Source organism: Anas platyrhynchos, chromosome 27 (genome assembly GCF_047663525.1).
Source record: "Anas platyrhynchos isolate ZD024472 breed Pekin duck chromosome 27, IASCAAS_PekinDuck_T2T, whole genome shotgun sequence".
Classification (NCBI taxonomy): Eukaryota; Metazoa; Chordata; class Aves; order Anseriformes; family Anatidae; genus Anas; species Anas platyrhynchos.
The window spans coordinates 8,591,201-8,616,291 of NC_092613.1; the positions used below are offsets into that span (position 1 = coordinate 8,591,201).

General features: G+C 49.5%; 2 protein-coding genes across 3 annotated transcripts; one reads left to right on the forward strand and one right to left on the reverse strand.

Moving 5' to 3' along the window:
- Positions 1-2,885: 2,885 nt before the first annotated feature.
- On the reverse strand, positions 2,886-22,432 carry LOC101801622 (interleukin-20). 2 transcript variants are annotated; one of them, XM_038168404.2, is made up of 10 exons: positions 21,691-22,432; positions 15,857-16,142; positions 15,167-15,232; positions 13,659-13,743; positions 12,053-12,168; positions 5,308-9,949; positions 5,134-5,199; positions 4,309-4,461; positions 3,835-3,909; positions 2,886-3,735 (listed from the first exon to the last, which is right to left on the reverse strand). In XM_038168404.2, exons 6-10 carry the CDS (start codon positions 5,464-5,466, stop codon positions 3,658-3,660), a joined length of 531 nt encoding a protein of 176 aa, XP_038024332.1. In that variant the 5' UTR covers positions 5,467-9,949; positions 12,053-12,168; positions 13,659-13,743; positions 15,167-15,232; positions 15,857-16,142; positions 21,691-22,432; the 3' UTR covers positions 2,886-3,657. The 2 variants fall into 2 exon arrangements, with proteins under 2 accessions (XP_038024332.1, XP_038024331.1); XM_038168403.2 differs by having other exon boundaries at positions 5,308-5,516; positions 6,186-12,168.
- Positions 19,278-23,270, forward strand: IL10 (interleukin 10; the record flags this gene model as incomplete). The annotated part of the gene is given in 5 exon segments (NM_001310368.1): positions 19,278-19,667; positions 20,947-21,009; positions 21,228-21,380; positions 22,016-22,081; positions 22,379-23,270. Coding segments are annotated over 5 exon segments (534 nt in total). The 5' UTR covers positions 19,278-19,508.
- Between the last annotated feature and the right edge of the window lie 1,821 nt (positions 23,271-25,091).

The following is a 25,091-nucleotide window of genomic DNA, read 5'->3' on the forward strand; positions in this document are numbered from 1 at the left end:
CTTGTATTTTTTCCAAGTGCAAGCAGTCTGCTTTAGCCTGTCAATGAAAAGTGCTGCTGAGAGCTGCCACCCAGCAGCCCCAAGAGCCCCATGCCCTCTGCCTGCAAAGAAGCATTTCCCCTCTGGGTCTGTGCCTCTCCTTTGATTTCACCTCCTTGTGCTCTGGCTTTCTCCAGCATTTTTGACACTTGCTGTTGCAAACGACACAGGAGGGTCTGAGCCCCACAGAAGCGAGGGGCAATGGAGAAGAGTGGGGAACGTTCTGAGTAATGTTCCTCATATGCATTTTCGTCGACAGCAGCAATTTACCACAGAATGGCATTAATTAATACGACGGCTTGTTGAGCAGCCTCTATAACGGATTAGGCAACAGGCATCGGTGATTGCTGCCCCCGGCTGGTTTCGTGTTTGTCCAAGCAGAAGCAATGATGGCTGTAATTAAAAAAAGTGTGGTCTCCTGGTCTTATTCTCAAGAGTGGGTGACCAAACAGAGCAAAATGATTTATTGGTGCGTGGCTTTCGAAACAGTAGCACAGGGATTGCTGTCAGTCAGTCAGGTGCTGGTACAGAAAGCTGAATACCCCACAGATAAAGCAATTTGGGAAGCAGCAAAGATGAAGAAGTTGTGACAAAGCAGAGAAACAATTTTCCCTGAACATGAGAGTTTCTGCACGTCACAAGGAAGGACCAGAGTGGTGCCTGCTCAGCTGATAAAAGGCAGATGGGGACAGACGAGAAAGGGCAGAAACAGCACAGACAAATTAAATTCCCTGAGTCTGTCTGGGCTGCGTGCATCTCTGACAGCAAACCATAAAATATAAAGAATAAGGATCCTTACCCTGGCTGGAGTCCAAGCCGACAGCCTTGCAGTAACACCATGAACACACTTCTGCTTTAGTAAAATATTAGCTACACTTTGAAGTGAAAACAGGACAATAGATCATCAAGGTCAGACAGTGGTTGTTCACATTACCCTACAGACACAGAGTTTTCATCAAGAATGAAAGCCCTATAGCCAAATTATTCCTGCATCACGGACCTCCCTGGAATATGAGCTGAGACAGTTTTGGCTCAGGACAGGCAGGAGGGCAGCAGGTCGGCTGGTATTTATTTCTGTTTCCCCTCCCAGCCCTGCAGTTTGGTTTGCTGTTCTCCCTCCAGCACAGCAATCGCTATCACAGGAGCTCAGATATCAGGATCTAACTCAGCTGCCCTGGTCTGCATCCCCTCCGTAGCATGGTAGGAAGGGGCTCGGGTGCTGCAAGAAGCAGAGGGGCCGGGACAGGTCTGCTCCTGCCCGCAGTTGCTGGAAGTGAGCGGATGATTCTGGTGCAATAGGAAAGGCATGCGCTCGGAAAGTGTCCCCAGGGGCTGAGCAGTAATAAAGCTGCAGGAGAATGCTAAGGTTTCGAAACTTCCAAGAGGAGAAAACCCCACTCTCTCTCCCTTTTGAAAGTAGCTTCCTCCTCCACCTGCCTGCAGGCGTCCTTTCCTCAGCACCGCTCCTCCTGCACGGCACTGCCCCTGCATGGGAGCGAGATGCTGAGCTCCTGGAGAGCAGTGAAGGAGGCAAAACGAATGGGTGCAGCATCCCCCCCGCCAGCTCTGACCGTGACTGTGCTGTGGTCCCAGCTGCTGGCCCCCTGCTCCTGCACCTCAGTGCATGAGGGACCCATCCCTCACCTGCTGCATGCCTTTGCAAGGGGTGAGGCATGTGAACAAGACCCTCTGCACAGGCTACAAAGTCAATGAAATCGGATAAATAATGGTAATTGTGACAGCACAGGCTGAGGATGTGCAACAGAACCCAGCTTCTGCCCCAGGCTGTGGACCAAAGCCCACCCTGATCAATGGAGAGGTCCTCACGGACATCACCAAGCAGCCCCAGCTCCTTCACCAGTCAGTGACACTGCTGATTTCCTTTGGTCGGTGAGGAGCTGTGTCACCACTTCATTCATAATGTTTTCTCGTTAATAGAAGGTTGTGGAACATGGAAAGTATCTGTCATCCTTAAATGGCTGATTTTGAGGTGCTGATGTTGAAAGATCAGCTTCCGTGAACACTGACAGAGCAGGGAGAGCCGTGTGTTCACCCATTCACACCCTGGCACCAAGGCAAATGGACGTCACACTGCAAAACCCTAGTAATGGGAAAGGAAATGAAGGGAAGCAAGGCCGTGAAGAGCATAAGCAAATATTTGAGCAAGGTTAGTGAGCAATCAAGGAGCTCTTTCTTTGAAGTGAATCACCAAATCCCGCTCAGCCAGAAGCATGTGCACATGCAGGCAAATGCTGACGAGCGTTTGGGTCTCAGGTCTCAGTCAAGTCTCAAGACAGATGAAGGCTCTCCTCCTCCTCCTCCTCCTTTGCATTGCTTCATTTTTCCAGCGCTGGATGTGGCAGACGCTGTCCTCGCGCAGGGATGCTGGCATGATCCAGGAGTCCTTGGCCAGGCGCCGCCTGCAATGGGTGAAGCCGCAGCAGGAGCTGGCTCCTCCTTGAGGGCACAAGGAGCTCCTTCTGAAACAGCACCAGGCTGTGAAGGAGCCTCCTGGAGGCACCCGATGGCAGTGCCCTCCCTGCCTCTGCCCACGCACACACGGGCTGCTGCCATAGCCAGACACCCCCAGCCTGATCACTCCTGAACACAGGGAAATGCACAAACAGTCTGCTTTCACTTGAAAATACACGAAATAAGAGCTCCTAAGCCTTGTACTTGCTGACAACTCGTACAAATAAAAATAACCCAACATTACTTGTTGGTTTCTTTTTCTTTTCTTTTCTTTTTTTTAATCACTAGCATGTAGGGACGTGCTCACAGGCTCTTGTGCACATCTGAATGCCTGCCACTGCCAGCAGGGACTGCATCTGCTACAAAAGGACACCACGCTGAATTCAAACAGTTTCACCGACTAGAAACGTAATTCCTCAAAATTTTGACACACACAGACGCAGCACAGTTTCAAATTGGGTTTATTTACAGTAAGTGCATCAGACTTCCACAAAATGTGCTACTGAGTGTCAGTAAATTACAATAATGCACACAAGAAGGTTTTTCTATTCAGCAACCACACAGTAAACTTTTTTTGCATAGTAAACTTTTTTCTACTGATAAGGCAGAAAATACCATCTGGAAAGGAAACACAGATTTCTTAGGCCTGCAGCACCTGTGAGGACCTATTTTCTCACACAATGCACCTACTTTCAGCCAGAGCACAGCAGCAGAAGCAGTCTCAAAAGACTGAAAGCAGACTTGCGAGCACTGTCTGTAGCATCAGCTGTGTCAGAGAAGTTCCTACCAGCCATTGGCACTCATGAATATACAAAGAGTTTATAATTTAAACAATACTTTTATTAAATTATCATAGCTTATGTCTGCAAGCAAGAGAAATACAGAATTTTCCCTTGTAAAGTGTCCTTTGGTAGAAGTCAGATATGTGAGTGCGAAGCTGATTGGAACAAACTCCGTATTTCCATCGAGATGCAAGACCCTGCTGGCACATTTCCCTGTTCACATGGGTAGCAAAACACCAGGAGTCTGATCCAACTTCAGCTGCAGCCAGTGGGACTGCTCTGGGACAGGGTGTTATTGTCCTATGTACCACGGGGGCTGCAACCTGCCAGCAACCTCGTTAGCGGATGGTTCCTGCCTCCTGCTTTAACGAGATTTCTCCATCCAGTCCAGAAGGATGTCCAGCTCGCCCAGGGATTTAATTGCTGCAGATGTGATATTCAGCTGAAAGGGATATAAGGGAACAGGCTGATAGTGAGTACCACAGAGCCTAAGGAGACTCTGAAAGGCTGCATTAATAACTGGACATAACCATCAGCTTACCCCTTCGTAGTTCGCGAGTATTTGCTTAAATTTCTCAGTGGATTCCTGCCCACACAAGCACTTGTTTTGATTATGCTAGAAAAATAAAATTGAATTCATTAGGCGGGGGGGGGGGGGGTCATTTTTTAAAGATATGAAATTGCTTTCTAGTTATGCTATCTAGTTAAACTATTGTATAATATACACTGAGATCTTGTTCAATTGTGCAGAAGGCTGCGGGTCCTTAAATCAGACTTCAGCTTAGGACACTTGGGTGGACAGAGACAGTTTTTGAGAGCCACCATGGGAGCTGGCTGATGAATGGGCAAATACAAAAATTTCTTAGTGGAAACATGAAATATTCATATCATACTTCTTCACATTCTTGTTAAAACCTTTTTTTATAAATATTTTGTAGCTTACGAAGCACTTAGGTTTATTTACACAGCAGATACTAACAGCTGAAACTGAACGTTAGCATCAGCCACGACTTACACACTGCTCCAGTTTCCTCTTGATGCTGAGGAAGGAGTTGGCTATGCTGCTGATTTTCCGGTTGATGTATGAGTCCTCGGTCTGGCAGTGCTTGAAGACTTTGTCCATGTAGAAGTTGAAGAGGTTATGGATGATGCAGCATCGATCTGAAGACTTAAGTAACAAATTGTACTTTTAAGAGGTCTTCCAGAGTTCTACAAACCCGTAGTCACCCGTCCTTTTCCCCACAGCTAGACCAAGCCGTCTCTGACACTAAACACAGAAGCTGACAGTGTGATGTCCTGTGTCAGGAAAGCTTTTCCAGCCCTGCTTGGCATGTATTGATAACACGAATAGACGTTTTTTTTAGGCTGATTTTCCAGATCCATCCTTAGCACCAAAATAATCAGCTGATTTTGTAGCTGGGTGTTAGAGGCCTGAAGCAGTGGCCCATGCCTAGTGCCTTGGGGTGTGAGAGTTGCAAAGACCTTGTTTATATTTCTCAGGAAACCAAGGGCCACCACGACCACCTGGCAGAAGGGAATGGGAGCAGGGCGAGCACCAGCAGGCGGCTGCCCACATTTCTAGAGAAAGGCAGCCAGCTCAGCGAGCCCACAGCGCGCAGGAACTGTGGCAGGACACCCACCTCTTTTCACATACGTGATCCGCATCACTTTATCCTCCCTGACTTGCTCTTTCTGTCAGTGCCCGTGTTTCTCAGGAACTTAGAAATGGCACTGCTACAACTCTCCAAACCCTTCTGAACTGGCATTCGTTATAACTGGTGTTAGCAAGCGAGCTGGTCAAAATTAGTCAGAGTAGTGGAGGCACAGTAAGGGCGCCTACCTTGACCTTGTGCAGAGACTGCGGGTGCGACAGGATGCTCAGGGTCCTGATGGGGTCTCGGGCTTGCTGCATGGGAAGAGAAGACGTGGTGATGGATGCAGCAGCTCCACGGGGCTTTGGGAACTGCTGGCTGCACAGATCCCCAGCTCCCCAGGAGCCCGTGGCAATACTTACGATGTTTGCTTTAATTGCAGTGAAGCCAGACCTGATCTCGGTGACACTCATTGAAATCCTGCAGGGTCCAAAGTGGAAGATTTTGTTCTCGGCTGCCGGCATCAGACTCAACCAGCAAGTCACGGAGTAGAGGCAGAGGAGCAAGTGGGAGCCCTTCATGCTGCTGCCAGGGAGACCTGCTCAAGCCTGTGGTTGCAACTGTCTCTCCTCTAAAAACCACAGAAGAAAAACAATTAAACAGTTTTTATTAAGATTTCCAACAAATTGTTTAACATTCATTGCTCAGCTCATCGTGATTTATATGTGAAAGACTAGCTGGGGTCACAGGAGTAAATACATCTGACAAGTATGTTTGTATGTATGTGCCATAAGCTAAACAACACAACCATATTTCTGAAAATACACTCATTTTATATAGCACTGGTTGCACACATACAGGTATGTATGTGTAAAAGCAGCATGCTGATTGGTATCTCTTAACTATTTCTTCTTTCTTCCCCAGGTGCCAAAGAAAAAAGTTATATAAGAACAAGCATTTACTAAAAGATCATGAAAGAAAGAAAAAAATAAAATGCCAGTAAAAGATTGCATGTAAACAGACAAAGCTCATCTCCACAATTTTCAGCAGAAAAATAAGAACAGATAAATTAGATATTTAAAAGTCTACTGGGCAGCTGGACTGAAGGTAAGTGTGAGTAAAAGCAGCAGATCCCAAAGGAAAATGCTTTCTCTCTGAAACAGCACCAATACTCCAAACATAGGTTTTGTTAGCACTGAAAGTAAAGGCTATTCATAAATAAAAACTTCACAGCAGCTCAGTATAGGAGAGCCAGGAGATAAAATGGACGTGCAGCAGAAGAACAAAACCAGTACCTTACCTTCTTTGCCACGGGTTCTCCCGTCTTAATGTCTGACCTGGAGAGCTCCGAAGAACGCGTTTTTATCCAGGTACCGGGAGGAAATAGCTCTCGGATTAACTTTTGGGACTTTTCTTGCTTTTCCCAGCATAGATTTCCCTTTGCAATTCCAACTCTTTCACCCAGAGGTGTTTCCCTCACACCTGGAGGCGGGAAATCCTGGCATTGCTGCCGCCCGGGGTTGGGAAGCCGTGACCGAGGGGTGGGGGCGGCATCTCCTCCATACCACGCTCGGGGCCGTGGGTCCCCCGGCACGGTCCTGGTGGTGCCACCTGGTCATCACAGGGGGAGTCAGGAAGCTGCTGAGTTCATTCTCCTCCGCTGTCCTGGTGTGTGGGACCTTCATCTTCTGGTTTTGGGGGACCCTGCTCTCAGGCTTGCTGTGGGGATGGGCGGATGCTCGCCTCTGTCTGCGTGTGCCGGGGTCTGAGAGGGCAGAGCTTTGGGACAGCAGCTCCCACCTCGGGGCTGCAAGAAGTCCTTAGGTTTTCAGGAGCACTGGTAACTTAGGTGAGCACTACACACAAACCAAAGCTATCAGCCTGCAGAAGGGGATGAATTGCACTCAAACTTTTAAAATGAACCAGCCCAGCGGCAGCAGGGCAGTTCTACCCGCAGGCAGACACTTTGGCTGCAAGGTCCATGCTCACACCGCTGCGACCATTACCTGAGAAATACCTGATGGTGCAGCCAAGGTCCTTGAGCAGAGCCGGCACCCTCTCACACTGGCATTTTGGATGCACACAGTCCCCTGGGAGCAGGGTTTGTCAGCTGGGACATGCTGTCATGCAAAGGGGGCAGAACCCAGGTGGGCTCAGCGGGCTTTTGGCTCCGAGGTTAGGTTGGTTGTTTCTGAAACCCTTTTGGACATAGCCAAGTACAGCCTGCAAACAAAAATGAGCAGTGAGAAAAAAAAAATCTCGGGCTCCCTACACCCAGTAGGGATGCTCAGAGGGACCAGAGGGGGCAGAGGTGTCCCTGCAGCCCCACAATGCAGCCACGATGCTCTGGGGCAGAGCAGGAGCCTGAACACGGCTGTTGCAATGCAGGTCTTCTGTGTGAAAGTCTGTGCACGGGGGCTGTTATTTCAAGTTTTGCTGAATGAGTAATTTATTGATAACCGAGCTCAATCTTGAGAGTATATCTATCATCACAGTAACACTAGGCAAATAGATTTTATGCCCGGGCTAGTCACAGTATTGCATACAGCTGAAATCACCACAAATGCACCCAACATGCCTCCCTCAGCCCCGTGCCTTAGCACTATCAAAGAAAACAGCCAAAAGACAGGTCCATATCTGCAGCAGGTTGCATTTGCTCTTGCCGAGGTGTTGGAGTGCTCAGCAGCGCGTGGCACTAATCTGCGCCTTCCTCCCCAAATTCCCAGCTGCTGCACGGAATTGCAGCAAAAGGTGCGCTCGCAGCGGAGGAAGAGGCACCCGAGGGCCCCGCAGCTTTCCCAGGCAGCCGGGTGCACACCCAGCCCGGGTGAGGAAATGAGGGAAGAGGCAGCGAGTTCTTACTTCATTATGTAAATTGCAGATGAGAAGAAGGGATTTCTCTTTTCAGTTTGGTAAGTGAATGTCTTCCTTTTTGGTAACTGATGCCCTAAAGGCAGGTCACTAAACACCAGCAGGCAAGACACGGTCAGGGGTTAAAATCTGCCCAGCAGCCCACTGGGGGGAAGATGAAGGGGTAAAAGGGGACAGGAGGGAGATGTTGGACTGGGGGGCTCAGGGCTTTGCTCCCCTACATATTCAGCATGGACCTGGGGGTCCCTTGGCCTTGCTGTGCTTCCACTCACAAAGCAGCAGCAAGAATGTGAGCCTTGCCTCAAGAGCGAGTGAGAGAACAACAATGCTGGAGGGTGGGGGACAGGATCCACATCTTTTCTTAGTGTTTTTTTCAAGTACGTGCACAGTGATGGTGTTTGATTGCCAGTGCTGCACCTCTGAGGGTCCCCAGCGTGTGCCTTTTGGAGCAGATGGGGCACAGCTGAGGGCACGGCTGGATTTCAGCAGGTGTTGGACCAGCTCCTGGTTGAAGCAAATCACCTCAGCTCAGCCTTCCCCACACAGATGCGTAAGAGAGGCTCTCATCTGCATGCCAGCTGCAACAGGAGAACATCCCCAATAAAACAGCAAGCTGTGTCTCATACGCTCTGGGAAGGAAGAGGAAAGGAACAGGGATTTCTGATCCACGGCAGCGTGACAACGCAGGTGAGATCAGCTGGGAACTGACTCCCTGAGGCATTTTGGCATCATTAAGGCTTTCATGTACGGCTGCACGCTGGGACGTGGTCCTGTCCCCATCCTCCCAGGCTGCCCGCAGCAAGTGGGGGGCTCCTCCCCAGGGCTTTCATGGCAGGCACGGTGGGATGGGGCACCCAAAAAGTAGATGTGACTTAATAACACACAGCACAGAGGGCTGTTAACTGGCTGACACCATGATAGGGGATTAAAAAGTAAGAAGACAAGCCCTGGACACCACTAGCTTGCCTCAGAGTTATTAATAAAAGTGGCAAGCAGCCCTCCCAGGGGCTGCAGCATCCCCCTGGAGAGCCATCCCTGTACATGCCACGTGCTGCCAGCCTCTGAGCCTTGCTCACTGGGATCCACCATTGACCCACCAGCTGTTCAGATATCCAAAAACTTTCATTTCATCCAAAAATAAAAATTAAAAAAAAATCTCACTACCAACAAACAAACAAACAATAAAATAACTTCAAAAAAAAACATCCGCCAGCAAGACATCGTGATCTGAATAGGAGCCGTGCTGTCATGAACTGGCCACACACACACACATCAACACTAGATTTCCAGTAAAGGATTTCAGAGTGATAAGGTACCAGTTTCAACAGTGCATCTCACTGTAGTTTCATTCTGTAAGGAGATCTGATAATGCGTTGCAGACCATCCTTGGTTTGCCATTCTGTAATATATTACTCATAGTTCACAGCAGCTTTAGGTGCTCCAGCATTTCAGATCTGAAGCTGATAATGGTTTGTACACAGATCCCCAGAAATAGACAACATGAATGACAGAAATGCCTGTAGTAATTTTAATTAAACAATAAAAATCAAAAAATCCAAACTTAACTGCAAAGACCAGAGCTCGAGGAGCTCTTCATGACATGCTTCAGCAGAAAATCCACAAAAACCAACTCAGCCACTTGACAAAAAAGTTGGAGACCAGTAGTTGGTAGGATTTACCATCTCTCTTGGTGATACTGTAGCTAACCAAGACCCTTGCCAAAGGATTTCCACAGGCAGAGGAAAACATATTGGCTTCCTTTTTATGCACCAGAGAAATTCCTTGGGTACTGCAGCATGGTATTGCCAGGAGCTGATGGGATGATTAATTGCAGCCGTGCTGCAGCTCTGGGTGGTTCTCAGCCCCTGAAAAAACAACGGTTTCAATGTCAAGCAACCACCTGGCCCTCAAACCTGGAGCCCTTCTCGAGCCCCACTTGAACAAGTGCTGATCCCAAAAGGCAGGGGTTTGCCCCGGTGCCCTGAGGACAGCCCCTGCCTCGGTGTCACTCTTTCCATTACCTTCTGCACCGGTGCACGCTGCAGCTCGTGGTGGAAACGTGTTGCCATGCCCTGTCCCGACCTCCTAAATCTGGCTGTTCTGTCTCTTAATTAGTGCAGTTCATTATCGAGAGAAACCAGGGACCTGTTATCAGAGCAGCCTCGCCGCCTGCTCAGCCGCAGCTCTGCAATGCTGCTGACAAAAGTAGAAAATTGTTTTTCTCGGTAAACTCATCAAATGACTCAGAAAAGGCTCTGTGAGGAATAATCGGCTGCTAGGTGTGGTACATTATGTGCCCTCTTCTCAGTCACGTTTCTAACCATAACCACTTTAATAATTCTGAAAATCGAGCTCTGAGTCCCGCCTGTCGGGGAGCGGCAGCCTGGGCACGGCTCAGCCTCACCCGGCGCAGCTCCTGCTCGGCCAGGGACAAGCAAAGCCCCAAGCCCATGGTGCCAGACCCCAGATGATGCCAGGATTTCCAGCGGGGGGCTGGCAGACGGGAAGGGCTCAGGAGAGGGGCTCAAGACCTGAGAAAGGTGCCCTGAAACCTTAATTTTCCTCCATCCAAAGCTGCTACCCTAACACCCTGCAAGGAAACGCCCTGCTTAACGCTGCGGATGCTCCACTTTGCCAAACACACTTCTTTCCCCAGGTTTAACTTCTCCAGAGCTGCTTTTCCACGGATGCCTGGAAGAGCCTGGGACCAGGACCCCTACGGGGGCAGCCCGGGGCTGTTGTTGCCTCAGGGGGGCTCCAGGAGAGCACCCCGAGGTGTGACACCGCCCTGAGACATCTGAGCACCGTGCTTTAAAGCATCCCCTGGGTGGAGATGTCACCTCCTGTCCCTCTGGAGCTGCTTCTGCCATTTACCAGCAGCACTGGGAAGGGGACAGAGCCACGGCCGTCCCCGGGGAGCAGCTCCTCGCCGCTGCAGTGGCCCTGGGCTCACGCTGGCCTCGCTGGACATCCTCGGCTCGTGGCTACGCAGGGCTGCACGTCACAGAAAGTGCCACTGCCTCAGCCACCGCCTTCACAGAGCAGATGCGATGTCATGCGTGTGACTCACCGGTGGCAGGGCTGCCAGCAGGCCAGGATTTTACCCAAAGAGGATATAAAAAAAAAGAGAAAAAAAAAAAAAAAGTAATTTTTTTTTCTTTTTCCCTCTAAGATTCATCTTTGTGGAAGGAGGAAAGCGTGGTGGAGGATCTTGTACACTGACATAGCTCTTCTGCAGAAAACCATTCATTTAGTCACCGGTGTAGGGGGGTGGGGGGTGTTGGAGGTTAAATAGTTGCTTACCCGGATTTGATAAAAACGTGAACTCGTAATTTGGTTATCATAAATGGCATCTTCCTCAAAGGAAATGCACATTTCAGGTCTTTGCAGTGTCATAGCACAGCTAAAGAGTAGCTCCTGCTAGCTTGTTCCAGCTGCCCACCACCCCGTGCCTGCGAGGCAGGGGCCCTTGCCATGCCCGGAGCAGCAATTTTGGGGATTGCTCCCTCTGAGGATTGGATGGAGAAACGAATTGCACTTGGCAAGTCTTCCTCCCGAACCTGCAGCAGTCGAGGAATTTTCCATAAGGTTTCACTGTCACCCTGCTCGGGTACCCAGTCACTTGTGATCGTTTCTGCAAGATTTCGTAGCCAGAGAGTGAACATTGATGATTTGCTTTTTCCCTTTTCCCCGCTGTGCTAGGGAAATTGGCCATTTCAGCAAAAATTGAGGTAAAAGTGCCTGAGAAGAGCTTCCTTGCTATTGAAGATAAACGAAAGCTTCCACTAACAAATGATGCAAAGCCCGGCAGTGGTGCTGAGCTAGGCACTAGCCCTCAAACACACGTATTTCAAAGACTCAAATCTACCAACAAGACTGAACACAGGTTCTACCAATGAGGCTTTTTCAGTTTCCAGGAGGTTTCGGAAGTCTTTTGATGTGGGCATTCAACACATTAATAATTGGGCTCCTGTAAACAAGTGGTGACACCAGTGTACGGGGGAAAAAAACGACAAAGAGGAGCTGTGACCTCAACCCGCGTCGGCAGCGCGGCGGTGGCCTGCAGGACCAACACCGCGCAGAGAAACGAAACTTTCTTGAAAGCTCTTTCTCGAGGGAGAGAGCTGGGCTCAGCAAACACAAGAAACGACAGAAGAGAATTGACTTCCACTTTCAAAACCCACGAGAAGCCCCCCACATCTTCCCTGCAGAATTTAGATTTGTTTACTATTCTCAGTTCTAATTTTAATCCCTTTTCTCTCTTGTAATTAGAGCTGCAGTTGCTATTTGCATTACCATTTATTGCAGTGTTTCTCTTCTTCCTGCAGTCCTGGAGGGCTCCCGTGGGGATGCTGCCGAAGGAGCAAGTGAGCACCTTGGGGAGGGGGCAGCTGGTGGCAGGAGGTGGAGATCTGAGGGGGAGACAAGAATAAAAATAACCAACCCTAGAGAAAAGTTCTTCACTTTGACAATTCAAATGAACAGACCCAGAACGTGGCATTGCTTATCAAGCTCTGTCTGGAGCAAATAGAGATTTAAAAAGAAAATGACACAAAATAAATAAATAAATAAACCAGCACATACACAGGGTTATTGGGGCTCATTACCACTACTTCTGGATGAGCAATAGCTCACCAAATACCTCTAAATACACTAGGTGCAGCCAGTGAGGGAATTGTACCCAGAGGGGCTGTTTCTCTGTGAAATACCAAACCACCCCTGCCCTCCTTGCGAGCTTCAGACAGACAATAGCTCTGAGTGGCATAGCTTTTAAAATGATCTGTAATGCCCAGGAGAGAAGGGGACCAGCCGCCAGATGCAGCATTTTTAGAAAGCTGCTCGGCCTCGAATTTGGGCGAGCGCTGGAGCGGCCTGTCCCACGGAGCTGGGGTTTGTCCGGGAGGGTGAAATGTGCTGATGGTGCAGGCACTAAATGATGCCTAATAAAGGAGAAACTGACTGCTCACTGCTACTAGCTCCATTTTTGAATTATCTGGGGAGCAAATGAATCACTCCGATAGCCAGGCAGAGCTCTCATCGATTCACCTTTCACCAAAACTGAAAGACATGTTTCAGTAAGTTAGCTGTGGAGTCTGTGCATAGCCCATCTCTTAAAGACAAGTTTCGGTTTTCGCTGGGTTAATATTGCCTTGAGCATGCACTAACTCGGGACTGGAATCAGTCTCAATTTCACAACCATGAGGTTTTGTGCCTGATAGCAGAGCGGGTCAGCCCGCGGACACAGGGTGAGGGCAGCCCCAGCTCGAGAAGAGAGCACAGGAGGGGAGGAAAGCAAAAGGGCCTCTGCCAGCCCCTGGCAGCACCTCGGCTCTCCCATCTCCGATGTTATTTCTTGATGGAAACCAGCAAAAACCCAACAAATCTGCTCTGCATCCCCTGGAAGGCTTATCAGGAATGATTCCTCCATGCAAGGCTCAGACCTGCACATCCCAAGAGAGCGCAGGGTTTGTCCCAGCCCCTGTGCCAGGGCAGCCCGGCTTCGAGGCATAAACACCTGGAAAGTGACGGGCTCTGTCCCTCACAGCACACTGCTCCTGTGCACGAAGCCCCCGGCCCCGCAGTGGCAGGCTCTGAGCCGGGATGCTCGGGGCTGCAGCTCCCGTCCTGCCCAGCCCTGAGCCGCAGGCACAGGGCCAGGGACGTCCCGCAGGACATCCCATTTCCAGCAAACCTGCTGCTACCCAGAAGGAAAGGCTGATAAACGGGTAAATGGCAGGGCTCCTCTTCCCTGAAACAGGAGAGAAATCTAGCAGAGGGCATTTGCTTCAAATCTTGTTTTCTCCCTTTTTTTGTTTTTCCTTCCTCTTCTTTTTTTTTTTTTAACACCAATTTCAGAGAGGGGGGTTTCCACATTCGGGTTCATCTGCCACTTCCTACTTACGGCCATCCCGAGTGACACGGAGAGCAGCCAGAGGGAAAAGGGACCTCAGCGCCTGATCCTGATGCTGAAGAGGATCTTCCACTGGCTGCAATGAGAAGACAACTCCTGGGCACGGTGTGCAAGCAAAGGCAGGGGCAGCTCCCTCAGCCCACTGCCCACAGCCCACCCTGAGGGGCAGCTCCCTCAGCCCACCCTTCTGTGCTCCCAACAGCAACGGGAGCGCAAGGACACCCTTCCCACCCCTGGACGCTGCTGTTCTCTGCACCCAGGCTCACTTCACCTTTGCATCTTTGCAATTAAAATACCTTCCAGGAGGTATCTTATATTTAACAATTAAAATTTGAATTAACCACAAATTAACTAAAATTTATATTTTAGCAGTAATAAATAGATTTTAAGATGTTGACTCAGTAATAAATTTAACCACTGGAGGTATTTTATACATCCAGATTTCACCACCAGTTCTCCGAGCACATGGAGAGTTGTAAACAAATATTTTTTTTTATCAAAAATCTCCGCTTACGCACGTGAGATCAAACTCAGATATTTTTTTCTCTTCCTGCCAGTGGCACAGCCCTGCGTTGAGGTGCCACTTTCTGACCGAGGCATCCTTCATCGTTTTGGAAAATGTGAATAGAAAAGCATCTGCTAATTACAAATCAACTGGAAACAACCAAACGCAAGGCAGGGGGAACTTGAGTGATTCTGGTTTACTGCATTTTTCTCTGAAGGAGCAGCAGCCTTGGGGGGTGAGCGGTCTGGGAACCTGCATTACGAAACTCATTTCTCTTGCCTTGGCTTTTCGGAGGGGGCTCAGAAATGTCAGACCTAATTCTTCCTGGCGTTGCCACCGCATCACCCAAAACCCGTGCCGAGCCTTCGCAGCACTCTGCGTGCTGGGGAGTCCCCATGGGCCACCGTGCTGTCCCACCAGTGTTTCAGGCTGGTGGCAGCAGCGGGGACGTGGGGGGAAACCCGGGGGCTCTGGCAGCCGGGTGACTGCACCGCGTGCGCCCACGCTGCCTCAGCGCCTGGCACGTGCTGGTCTGCGTCTTACGGGATGGAAAAGAAAGCCCGGGATTTCTCAACCGCTCTGCAGCATGCAAATTATAATAATAATAAAAAAAAACACAACTGACTGCTTCTCAGCCCAGCAGCTGGCATGCCTCGGGGCTGTGAACTTGTCTTGGCATCGCCGTGCCCAAGGCCACCGAAAAATGTGATAACCAGTTTCTTTCTTCTGACCATTCATAACCATGAATGTTTATTCTCTGTATTATTGATCATAGTGATGATGCTAAATTATGACAGAGACAATCTTCTCCAGAAAATCCACACACCCCAGTAATACCAAGAGTAGAAAAAAGAAACTCATCAGCCAGCAGTTGTGAAATGAACTGTAGAAGAAAGAGTTGTTCAAAATTGGCTCAATAGGATGCTCAAGATAAAAGGATGTCAAGCTGGACCACGTTTAGTGTATTTTGCATACTTTTACCTTCTTAACTTACCTGCAAACATACTGCTTTCTTCCAAAGAAGCCCCGTTGGCTGCACACACTCCTCACTCCTTCATTTCTGTAAGGACAGAAATAGGGTGGCACTGCTAGCACAGCTCCATCTTCTGAATTACCTGGGGGCACCCTGAAACCCACTGGCGGGCCATGAAATAGGGATGCTGTTCCCTATCCTTATATCTTATAATAGTAGCATAATGTATAGTACATTGTATTATTATATATAATATATAATAATAAATAATAGATGCTATTATATCAATTTTGTGATTCTGTTTAGAGTCTACTTGGAAAAATCTTATATCTACCACTTGAAAGAGACGGTTCCCTGATCTAATTGAACAAGACATGGCAAGCTCCAAATATTGGAAGTTTTATTTATGTGATTTAAAAAATGCAAATATTTCTTCATTAAGTTAATCATTGAAAAAAAATGAATCTATAGACCAGAGGAAGTCTCTGTTACCTAAGGATTTTAGGTCAAGGTTCCAGCTTGGGTTATGTCAGATGGAAGTTATGGACCTACTAAGAAAATGTTATGTAAGGATCTTTCTATGTGTCGTATTAGAATTCATAACAATGTCTTCCGTTCATGATTAGTAACCTATTCCTGGACACTTAGATGTTACATGACAAAACAATTCATGACATTGGTTAAATTTCCAAAGAGCAATTTGGGATTTACCTGTTGATATGAGGTTGATATGAGTCACATTGCAAATTCCGACAAGAGTGCTAGAAAGCAGGTTTCCAGAAGTGAAAAGTCCAACGTCATGCATTGACAGCAAAAAAAAGTCAAAAAAAAAAAAAATCAGTCCACTTTGTTTCACCCATCAGGAACTGTTAGTCATCAGAGTGGGTGCTGCTTCTGAGAGCAAATGAAATCGCTTCAAAGCTGCTTTCGTGTACAGTGAATGAAGGGCCACAGAGTCTCCCATTTCCCCAGTACGTCACAGACAGCAGTTCTGAACCTGAAGGGATGAGAAATGGGAAATTTTGGGAAAGAAAACAAAGAAACACACCGTGATGGCAGCCTGGAAATCTAGGGGATTCTTCAAGCTGTATCTACAACAGTACATAAAACACACAATGTTCCCTTGTCTGAAGAAGGTGACTGAGACCAAAAAGGGGGAAATAAAAGGAAAAGCTTTCCCCTGTGGAAGCTTGCCAGCACGAGAAAACCCTCACGGATGGGCAGCACCCGGTGAGATGCACAAAACACCACCAGCTCCAGGGGGATGCTGGAGATCATGAAATGCCCCCAGCCCTGTTGGCACGGGGACAGGCTGCCCAGGGGCATGTCTGAAGCCTCTCCTCACACACTGCGTTCACCTCAACACCTCGCTTCAACTGCAGGGAGCAATCCTGCCCTCCTGCCGAGTACTTCTTTCGAAGCTGCAGCTCCCAGAAGCTTGTGGGAGGTGGGGTAGAAGCTTACAAGTGGCTTTTGAGTAACGTGCGCTCCTTCCTGAAACGATCTTCTTGGCAACTGTGAAAGCTGTTTCCTAAAGGTTTAGAAATACACCCACGTCCCCGGACACTCTTTAGGAAAAGGTGCTTTATTCATTCATGCAAGCACTTCGTAGTACTGCAGAGTCAATGCATTTCCACAGCAGTAAGCAAGGGTGAGTCAGAGCGAAACTGCACCGTCAAGATCTCTGACACGGCGAAGGAAACGCAGGTAAACACAGCCGAGTGCCGTGCGTGCGCAGGACGGTTTCCTTTGTGGAATGGACACATCTGGCTTACGCCCTCTGTGTACCAAAAAAAACAACACAGGTTCCAAAACAGGGAGGAGGGAATTGCACAAGAGCGAGAACCGCTCCGAATTGTCAGGGTGTCGAGCTGAAATGACTTCATGGAGAGCCACCAGTTGCCCAAAATAAGAGAGGTTTGGAAAAAAAACTCAGCTCCTGGGCAGGAAGGAAGGCAGGCGGCTGCCGTGGAGATGACCCCAGCCCAGGAGCCCCTTGGCCAGCACCAGGGCTGGAGCTCCCCGCATCTCTGAGCAGCAAAATGGAGCTGCCCAGCGGCCCCCTGCGAGCTGATGCTCGCCAGCAGCGCCGGCACCTCAACCAAGAGCTAAGACCTGAGAGCAAAAAGCAACGCCCCAGAGCAGGGGCAAGGTTTGCAAAGCAGGTCCTGAGGCTGCATCGTTCCCCAAATTGCACCAATCCACACAGGTTTAATTCACTGCTATTGCACCAGATGCACCCTGCACACACAGGGGCCACCTCGAGGTGCTTGGGGAATCGCAGCCTGCCCCTTCCCTGTTCCCCAGCACAGAAATTTCGACGGCCCTGTGAAATTTGTGCAGTCATCCAGGTCCTGGTCGTGCAGCTCATTGACCTGAGGCAGATTGGAGTTAATCCAAACTAAAACCTCGCCGTGTGAGAGCCAGGGTTGAAAGCACCGGTAGAAACGGGTTATGTCCAAAGCTACTCATTTTTGCTGCTCTTTCTTCTCCTTTCTCACAGCTTCTCTTGCTGGTCAAGGGAAGAAACCGCACTACTGATGCATTCAAACAGAGGAAGAAAAGCGGGGACTGACTTCATGACACATGCTGTGATTCACATAAAACTTCTGGTGTCCCTGCAGTGATTCACGAGCAGAATTCACCGGGAGGATTCTCCCTCGTGTCCCTTGGAAAAGCAGCAATATAACACCAAAGGGTAAACAAATCAGAACACAAAATCCCACACTAGTACTGTATTGAGCAGTTACCTCAAGGCCTTCAATTACTAATAACGCATCACTTTCCCCTTGCTCATGGATACTCTGACACAGAACATTCCTCTCTTTTGCTCCTAAAATAATTTAAAACATCTAAAAAAATAAATACAGGGCAACAAATAATACTTCGCATTTTTCCAGCATTTTTTTGCAACTAGCTCATTCACAGATGTTTGCAGGCTCACACGAAAAGAGGCTCAGTGCAGTGAGGGAGGTGAGAGTTGAAGGGATGTGTCCAAAGCAGCAACCCGGAGGTCAGCTGGGAGGGATGCACTGCTCCAGACTAACAGAAAAGCTTTCAAAGGACCCCCATGGTCACCCTAAGGCCAAATTTATCTTCACTTTCTCTTTCTTGAGCAACAGATTTGTTGCAGAAATCTTTATCGTGAGGAAGCAGGGCCCTGTGTGTATAGAAATATGTAGAAAGAGAGTGTGAAGGAGAGGAAAACGGAAAAGAGAGACGTCAGAGGAGTTATCTTCAGCACCGAAATGGTAGTTTTATCAGCTGGGACAATGAGTCTCGGTTAGCAGAGCACATCCAGTTCATGGAGCCAGCGCTGGGTGGCTTGGACGAAGTTACTGTCTATTTCTAGGAAATACAATAAGATTCAAGAACCAGAAACAAAAATGTTCGTGACCTGCTTGGACACTTGGGCACCACACACCGGTGTGCAAACAGCTGCTCCCATGACACAAACCCAATTAAAATCACAGGCTGCTGCTAAGAAACACCTTAAAAAGAGACTGATTCTCTCATTATTGGTGGGGAAGTGGCAGGAGAGAGCCCTAGCACCAAGCTCCAAGCTCCAGCTCCTCTCCCCTGCATGGGGCACGAGCAGCGGCACAGCCTGAGCCAGGCTGGGCTCCCCCAGCACATCCCCAATGCACAGGACTGATCATGTTAGTGCCCAGGTGAAATCCCAGCTGGAGCTTGGAGCATGCTCCTGAGCTTGCCGGAGCCTGTACAAATTCATGTCGATGTCAGCAGACATAAGCATTATCTGGATAATAAACAGAAAAAGATTTAAGAGTGCCATGTATTTGCATTGGGGTGATAAATGAGGAGACAATGTATTTGAACAAGTTCACTGAAAGCAATGCTGCTGCATTATCCACAGTGCTGGTGATCCTGCGTGGAGGCTTGACTTGGAGATTTAAAAATAGAAACACTTTTTGCCTCACAGCATTCTTCTAAAAATAAAAGAGTGGCTGTGAGAATGCAGAAGTAACCTCACACAGCACCTTTTCTTCTTCGCATTGTATCTGAAGCTTTCCTCTTTAGCCACATTTAAATTTACAAGAAGCAAGCAATGAAAAAAAAATGCAGAGTCTAAGCACAAAAGATTTGATGGGGTGTGAGGAGGGGAGGGGGGTCAAGAGAACAGGAAACCCAAGTTGACGGGAAACCCAAGTGACATTTGCTTTTAATGAATGACTTATAACCCTAATATTGCTCGTCAGGAAGCGGGGAGAGGAAACTGAGAGATGTTTTGAGAGTATAAATGAGGGGCTCCATCAAGGTGAAGACTGCAGATCTGCATTTTACCCTCCAGTGAAATTCAACCGAGAGCTGGACTAAGAGGAAAGGAACTCATCCTCACAGCATGAGAACCTGCTGCGTGGCACTGCTGCTGCTCCTGGCGGCCAGCACCCAGCCTGCCAGGTGCTTGCTCACCGACCCCAGCTGCCTCCACTTGTCTGACCTCCTACCAGCGAAGCTGAAGGAGCTGAGGATGAAGTTCGAGGAGATTAAAGACTACTTTGTAAGTATGACACCGGTTTGTCTCTCCTTGTCTCTCTTTTTTTCTTCTCAGAGTTCAGTGATTTGGATGAGGGGACAGCAGCTTCCCCTGGGCAGAAATTATTTGGTTGTGCTTGGTGTCATGGGCTGCTGCATGCAAGCAAGAGAAGTTGTTTTGCTGCTTGCTGAGAGACAATACGCAAGGTTTTTCTTCCTAGTTTTAGTTGTAATGAACTTGAGCAATTTCATAATGAACCCTGTAGACCTCGCCGGGCAGACTTCCCCCTGAACGCTGCAGAGCAAATTATTCACTGAATTAGTAGGAAGGGACCAGACTCTTCCTCAGGGCCACAAGGTCCAGCCCTTCTGAAACCAATACTAGACAAAAAGGGAAATCTTTTGCTACCGACTTTTCTTTGAAAGAGCCGCAGAAGCACGACCAAAGGACCGGGGCACCCGACAGCAAGGGGCGCCTGGTCGGGTGCCTGTGAAAGGTCACAGCTCCGCGCTGCAGGGACGGGGGCACAGGGGAGCAGCACGAGGCACTCAGAGCATCCATCTGCCTCTGCACGGGGCTGACAGGGGTGGTTGCTCACACCCAGGTTACTATTTTAGTTGATGTCAGTATGATTTAGCAATAAAATGAGAGAACTCTCCGGGTTCGAACCCAGACTGATGCCGTGGTTTGTATCAAATGAACACTGCTGGGGGGATTTAAGACTTCAAGCCGGCTGTAAACCTTTCAGTTGATGTTAGGAATGAATGTTCACCTCTCAGAAAAGCTTCCGAGTGCCACAGGGCAATGCTTTGGGCACTGTCAGCTCACCCCCTGCACTGCCCCAGCCCCCCGGAGCTGAAGGCGCAGCAGCAGCACCACGAGGCAAAGCCCCCTTGGGGTGCCCGGTGCCCCAATGTTTGGGGACCCTCAGGTCACCATCAGAGGGCTGGAACCGTCCTGTCCCCAGGAGCACACGAGCAGCCAGGCTGCGTGGAGAGCCGTAACTTTGACACCTATCTGGGGAGCGGGGTGGTGTGGTTAATGAAATCTAACGGAAAAATCAAACTGGCATTCGAGATTTTGTGAGCTTGCTGCCTCAGCCCCACCAAAAAAAAAGAAACCAAAACAAACAAACAGGGATTTCTGTACTTTGCATTACTGAGCTAGAAACCGAAGGGTGCTGTGTGCCTCACCACGGTGAGACCATAAACGCAAACACGCAGAACAACCCCTCGGTGCAGCGCAGGGGGAGCGGTACTGCCTGCCTCCAAAAAGCTCATCTTTCTCTTGCATTCTCCTACAGCAATCCCAAGACGATGAACTTAGCATTCAGCTGCTCAGCTCCGATCTGCTGGAGGAATTTAAGGTAAGAATCATAATTCTCACCTAAGCCCACTGCCCTCCATCCTTCAGCCTGTGTTTTGTAAGAAAAACCGACCCTAGGCGGGGGCATTCCCCAGCGTCGGCTCTCCAGCTGGCTGCGGCAGGGCTGGCACACGGCCACCCCCGTGCTGCGAGCTCTCTGACCACCATAAAGGCACCAGTTTGTGCTGCCACCAACACAGCCCCTTCCTCTCACCCCAGGGGAACTTCGGCTGCCAGTCGGTGCTGGAGATGATGCGGTTCTACATGGAGGAGGTCCTGCCCAGCGCCCTCAGGAGCAGCGAGCACCACCAGCAGAGTGTGGGCGACCTGGGCAACCTGCTGCTGAGCCTGAAGGCGATGATGAGGCGCTGTGTGAGTGGGCTCAGCACCGCGGCACGGGGCGCAATCGGGCACTTGGGGGAGCGGGGCTGGTCCCAGACCAGCAGCAAGGCAGGGGGTGGGAGCTGGGTGTCCCCACGGGCAGGAAAATTGGGGCAGGAGCCAGGTGGGGATGCCTGGGGAGGGGCAGGGTCTGGTGCTGCACGGCACAGACTGCACAAGGATGCTCTCCGTTAGACAACCAGTACAACAGCAGAGATGCCCAGAAGCACCCTTTATCTGCAGCCTGACAAAACCTGGGTGAAGAAACAGCGGGTGGGGGGCAGGGGGATCTGTCCCTTACCTGACTGCCGGCTCGGTGATGCCGCCTCTCGCTCCCTCGGCCGTGACCCCGTCCCCAGACGCAGACTGAGTCAGACGGGACCAACCCTGCCCTCGCCGAGCCCTGGGGCTGGAGGGAGGGAGGGAGAGCACGGGGCTGACACGGGGTCTTGGTGGGCTCCGATCTCAGCACACGGCACGAGGCAGCCCCGGTGCCAACTGCGGGAGCCCGGAGGAAAAGCTCGGGCACGCACGGGGAAGGTGGAGACCCGCGGCGGCAGTGACGAGGGACCCGCACCAGGAAGGAAAACTGCTGAGTTAAAGCCGTGGTCTCCTTCCCTTTGCAGCACAGGTTCCTCACGTGCGAGAAGAGGAGCAAAACCATAAAGCAGATTAAGGAGACGTTTGAAAAGGTGGGTGCCTTGCTCGGGCGGGTCAGTGGGGTTTACCGCTGTCCTCACACATCAGGGCAGGCGTCAGGAGCCCCACAGGCAGAAGCCTTTGATTATGTGAATGCTTAATACGGAGAAATCCAGCGAGCGAGGCTCAAAGGAGCAGCTGCTGTGTTTCCGTGAGTGGGTGGGGAGAGAGAAACTGGAGCTTTCGGTGGAAAGAGAACATTTCTAGGGATTCTGCATCGCGTATGCGCTTGAACTGCAGCGCTGCAGAGCGGAACCAGTGAATTAAAACCCACCAACTTCCACCTGCAGATGAACGAGAACGGCATCTACAAGGCGATGGGGGAGTTTGACATTTTCATCAACTACATTGAAGAATACTTGCTGATGAAGAGGAGGAAGTGAAAGCGCCCGCGGGGCGGCTGCCACACCAAGTCCTGCTACTTCTTCAGAAATCACATTAGGCTGAGAGACTAAGTTATGCTAGGGCTCAGGTCAGGAATTACAGGTCAATAGCAACTTAAAGTTTAGTATTGTATTTAAAAGTTATTTTTTTACTAATTGAATTTAATATTTATTATTTCTAATACCTCAGTGTTCATGTTTACACATTTTTATTTTGAGAGAAGTATAATGACCTTGTAAACTACTATTTATTGTTCAATATTTTATGCTGTTTATGATAGCGCTATTTTATTCATAGCTTCAAAACACCCAAAGCAGCATTCTTCTGCCGAGCAGGTAAATGAGCTGAGTTTATCCTGAGTGCAATTGCTCTGAGCATGGTCGCTCGGTCAAGAGCTCTTCCAGCTCTGAGTTGAGCAAAGTTTAATTGCAAACACCCCGTGAGCGCTCTGCTCCTATTCTTGCCTATTTATTTATCTGCTCCTATTCAGCTATTTATTTATGCAATCAAATGTTTCCTCGCATAACCATGTCACTAGCTCTGGTTCTGCAGTTGGAATTTGGCATTGAAATATTCCAAATTATAGCATGGCCTTGCACTGAGAATAATAATCATAAAATTAACCAAGGGCAGGGTTATTCTTCCTCCCTTGCGAGGAAAGTCGTGCACTCCAGCAAATGTAATGTGACCATGCCTCAGCAATAGCTCGGTTAAAACCCACCTCTTGACTTCAGCCTATAAATTAGTCCAGGTTAAAGAAAAGTAGTGATAGGAATTAAGCTTTTGGTTCTAATAGAACTTGACTTAAATGTTGCTGTCAACTGGCTTCCAGAGCCGCTGGGTCAGACACTCTGCACTTTTAAGAATTAACCTTAGTATTTTCCAGTCTTTGATTGGGTTTTACCTACTGTTTGTTTTTTCTTTTTAGAAGCTAGAGGGTATTTAATTAACCACCATTTTAAGGTGGCTTGGGTAATTTGCATTCAAATTCTTGAAGCTGCACGCAGCGCTGGCAATATTCGGTTTTGCTTCTAACTGGCCGCACGAGGAGCTGCAGCAGACTGGGACTGGGAAGGAAGCTGCAGTGGGGCTCCACTGCCCGCCGTGAGACTCTTGTTTTAGGGGTCCTCACCCGCCTTGCCCCCAGTCTCCTGCATGCCCCATGTGCACTGCAGGACCCCAACCAGAGGGAAATCCAATAACCCCGAGGCATTTGCTTCTAATATTTAGAAGTATCAGGGCACCAGTATGATGAAACACTGTCAGTTTGCTGTTTGCTTTCCTGTCATTTGTAAGTTACCACTGACTAGGGTCTGTTTATATGCGACTTACTCCTTTTTGACATGTGTGGGGGCATTCCTGCGGGCAGCGTGCCTGGCACCGCAGCAGGTCCTGCCCCGCAGCAGGGGTGCTGCTCAACACAGTGCCACTGGCTCCAGGGCAGTGCTGGGGGCAGATGCTGCAAAAATCCACATTACCTTCTTACTGGGTGCTCTGGCCAGCTCCTCGCTGCTTCTCCACCAAGCTCTTTGCCTTCAGGGTGGCAGGGAGCTGAGCACAGCCCCGGCGCTGTAGCGCGCACCAGCACAGACACTGCGCCTCGGTGTAACACTGCTGTTACTGCATCAACTGCTCCACGTGGATCTGTATGAAAAGAAACCTTTTATTTTTGCTAATAAAGACCTCATGACGAACAAAGCCTCTCTTCCATTCTTCCAAGCTGTTAACACGCTGTAGACCGGCAGCAGTGTCCAGATGCCGTGCCCAGCAGGGCACAGACCCGGGCAGGCAGGACCACCACGCAGGGGACGCATGCACCAATGGGCAGGGAAGCAAGGCGACCCCTGGGACATACATTTAAATGCAAATCTCCAAGAAGGCAGAAATAGTCCCTAGAACAAACTATCTGCCAGTGATTTCCTAGCCTCTGAGTTACAGTGGAGAAACGCTGGCCCCAGTGTGCGTCCCTTCAGCCTCTAACTCTCACAAGCGTTTCAGCAATCACCCTTTTTGGAGCAGCTTTTACAGTTAAATAACAGCTCACGTGCCAAATGTCATTGCTAATCCCCAGCACTAACATCCCTGCCCCTCCCTCCCCTGACTGACAGCAGAGAGCACCACTGCCTACTGAGCTCTTTTTAACTTTGCATTTGTTCTCCATCAGGACGAGGCCTTGATCCTGGATCAGACAGGAGCTACCAGCTCCATTCTCAGCTAATATTAGTTACTGACAGACCTGCTCGCTTCTCCTCCAATTTGGGATCACATCTCCATGCACATCCACGTGCATACAGCGGCAGAGGACCTGACCGAGGAGGGGAAGGTGTGCGCACACGAAGGCACAGCTCCATCACCACCAAACCCGGGCACAGCCATTTCCAGAGCCCAGCTCTCACCGGGGGCTGCTGCTGGGGGGCACCCACCCGGCACCTTTTGGTTTCAGTTTAGAGCCTCTTGTATTTTCACTGCTTGTACATCTTTGCTTGCCAGCCAGAACACTGAGTGCTCACTGACAGCTGGGGTTTCTTTCCTCACTGTATTATAAATAAGAATATTGAACGTGACAATTTCAAAGCCAGTTTCTGCCTAAACTTCACTCCAGTGTCAATCAGTGTGACT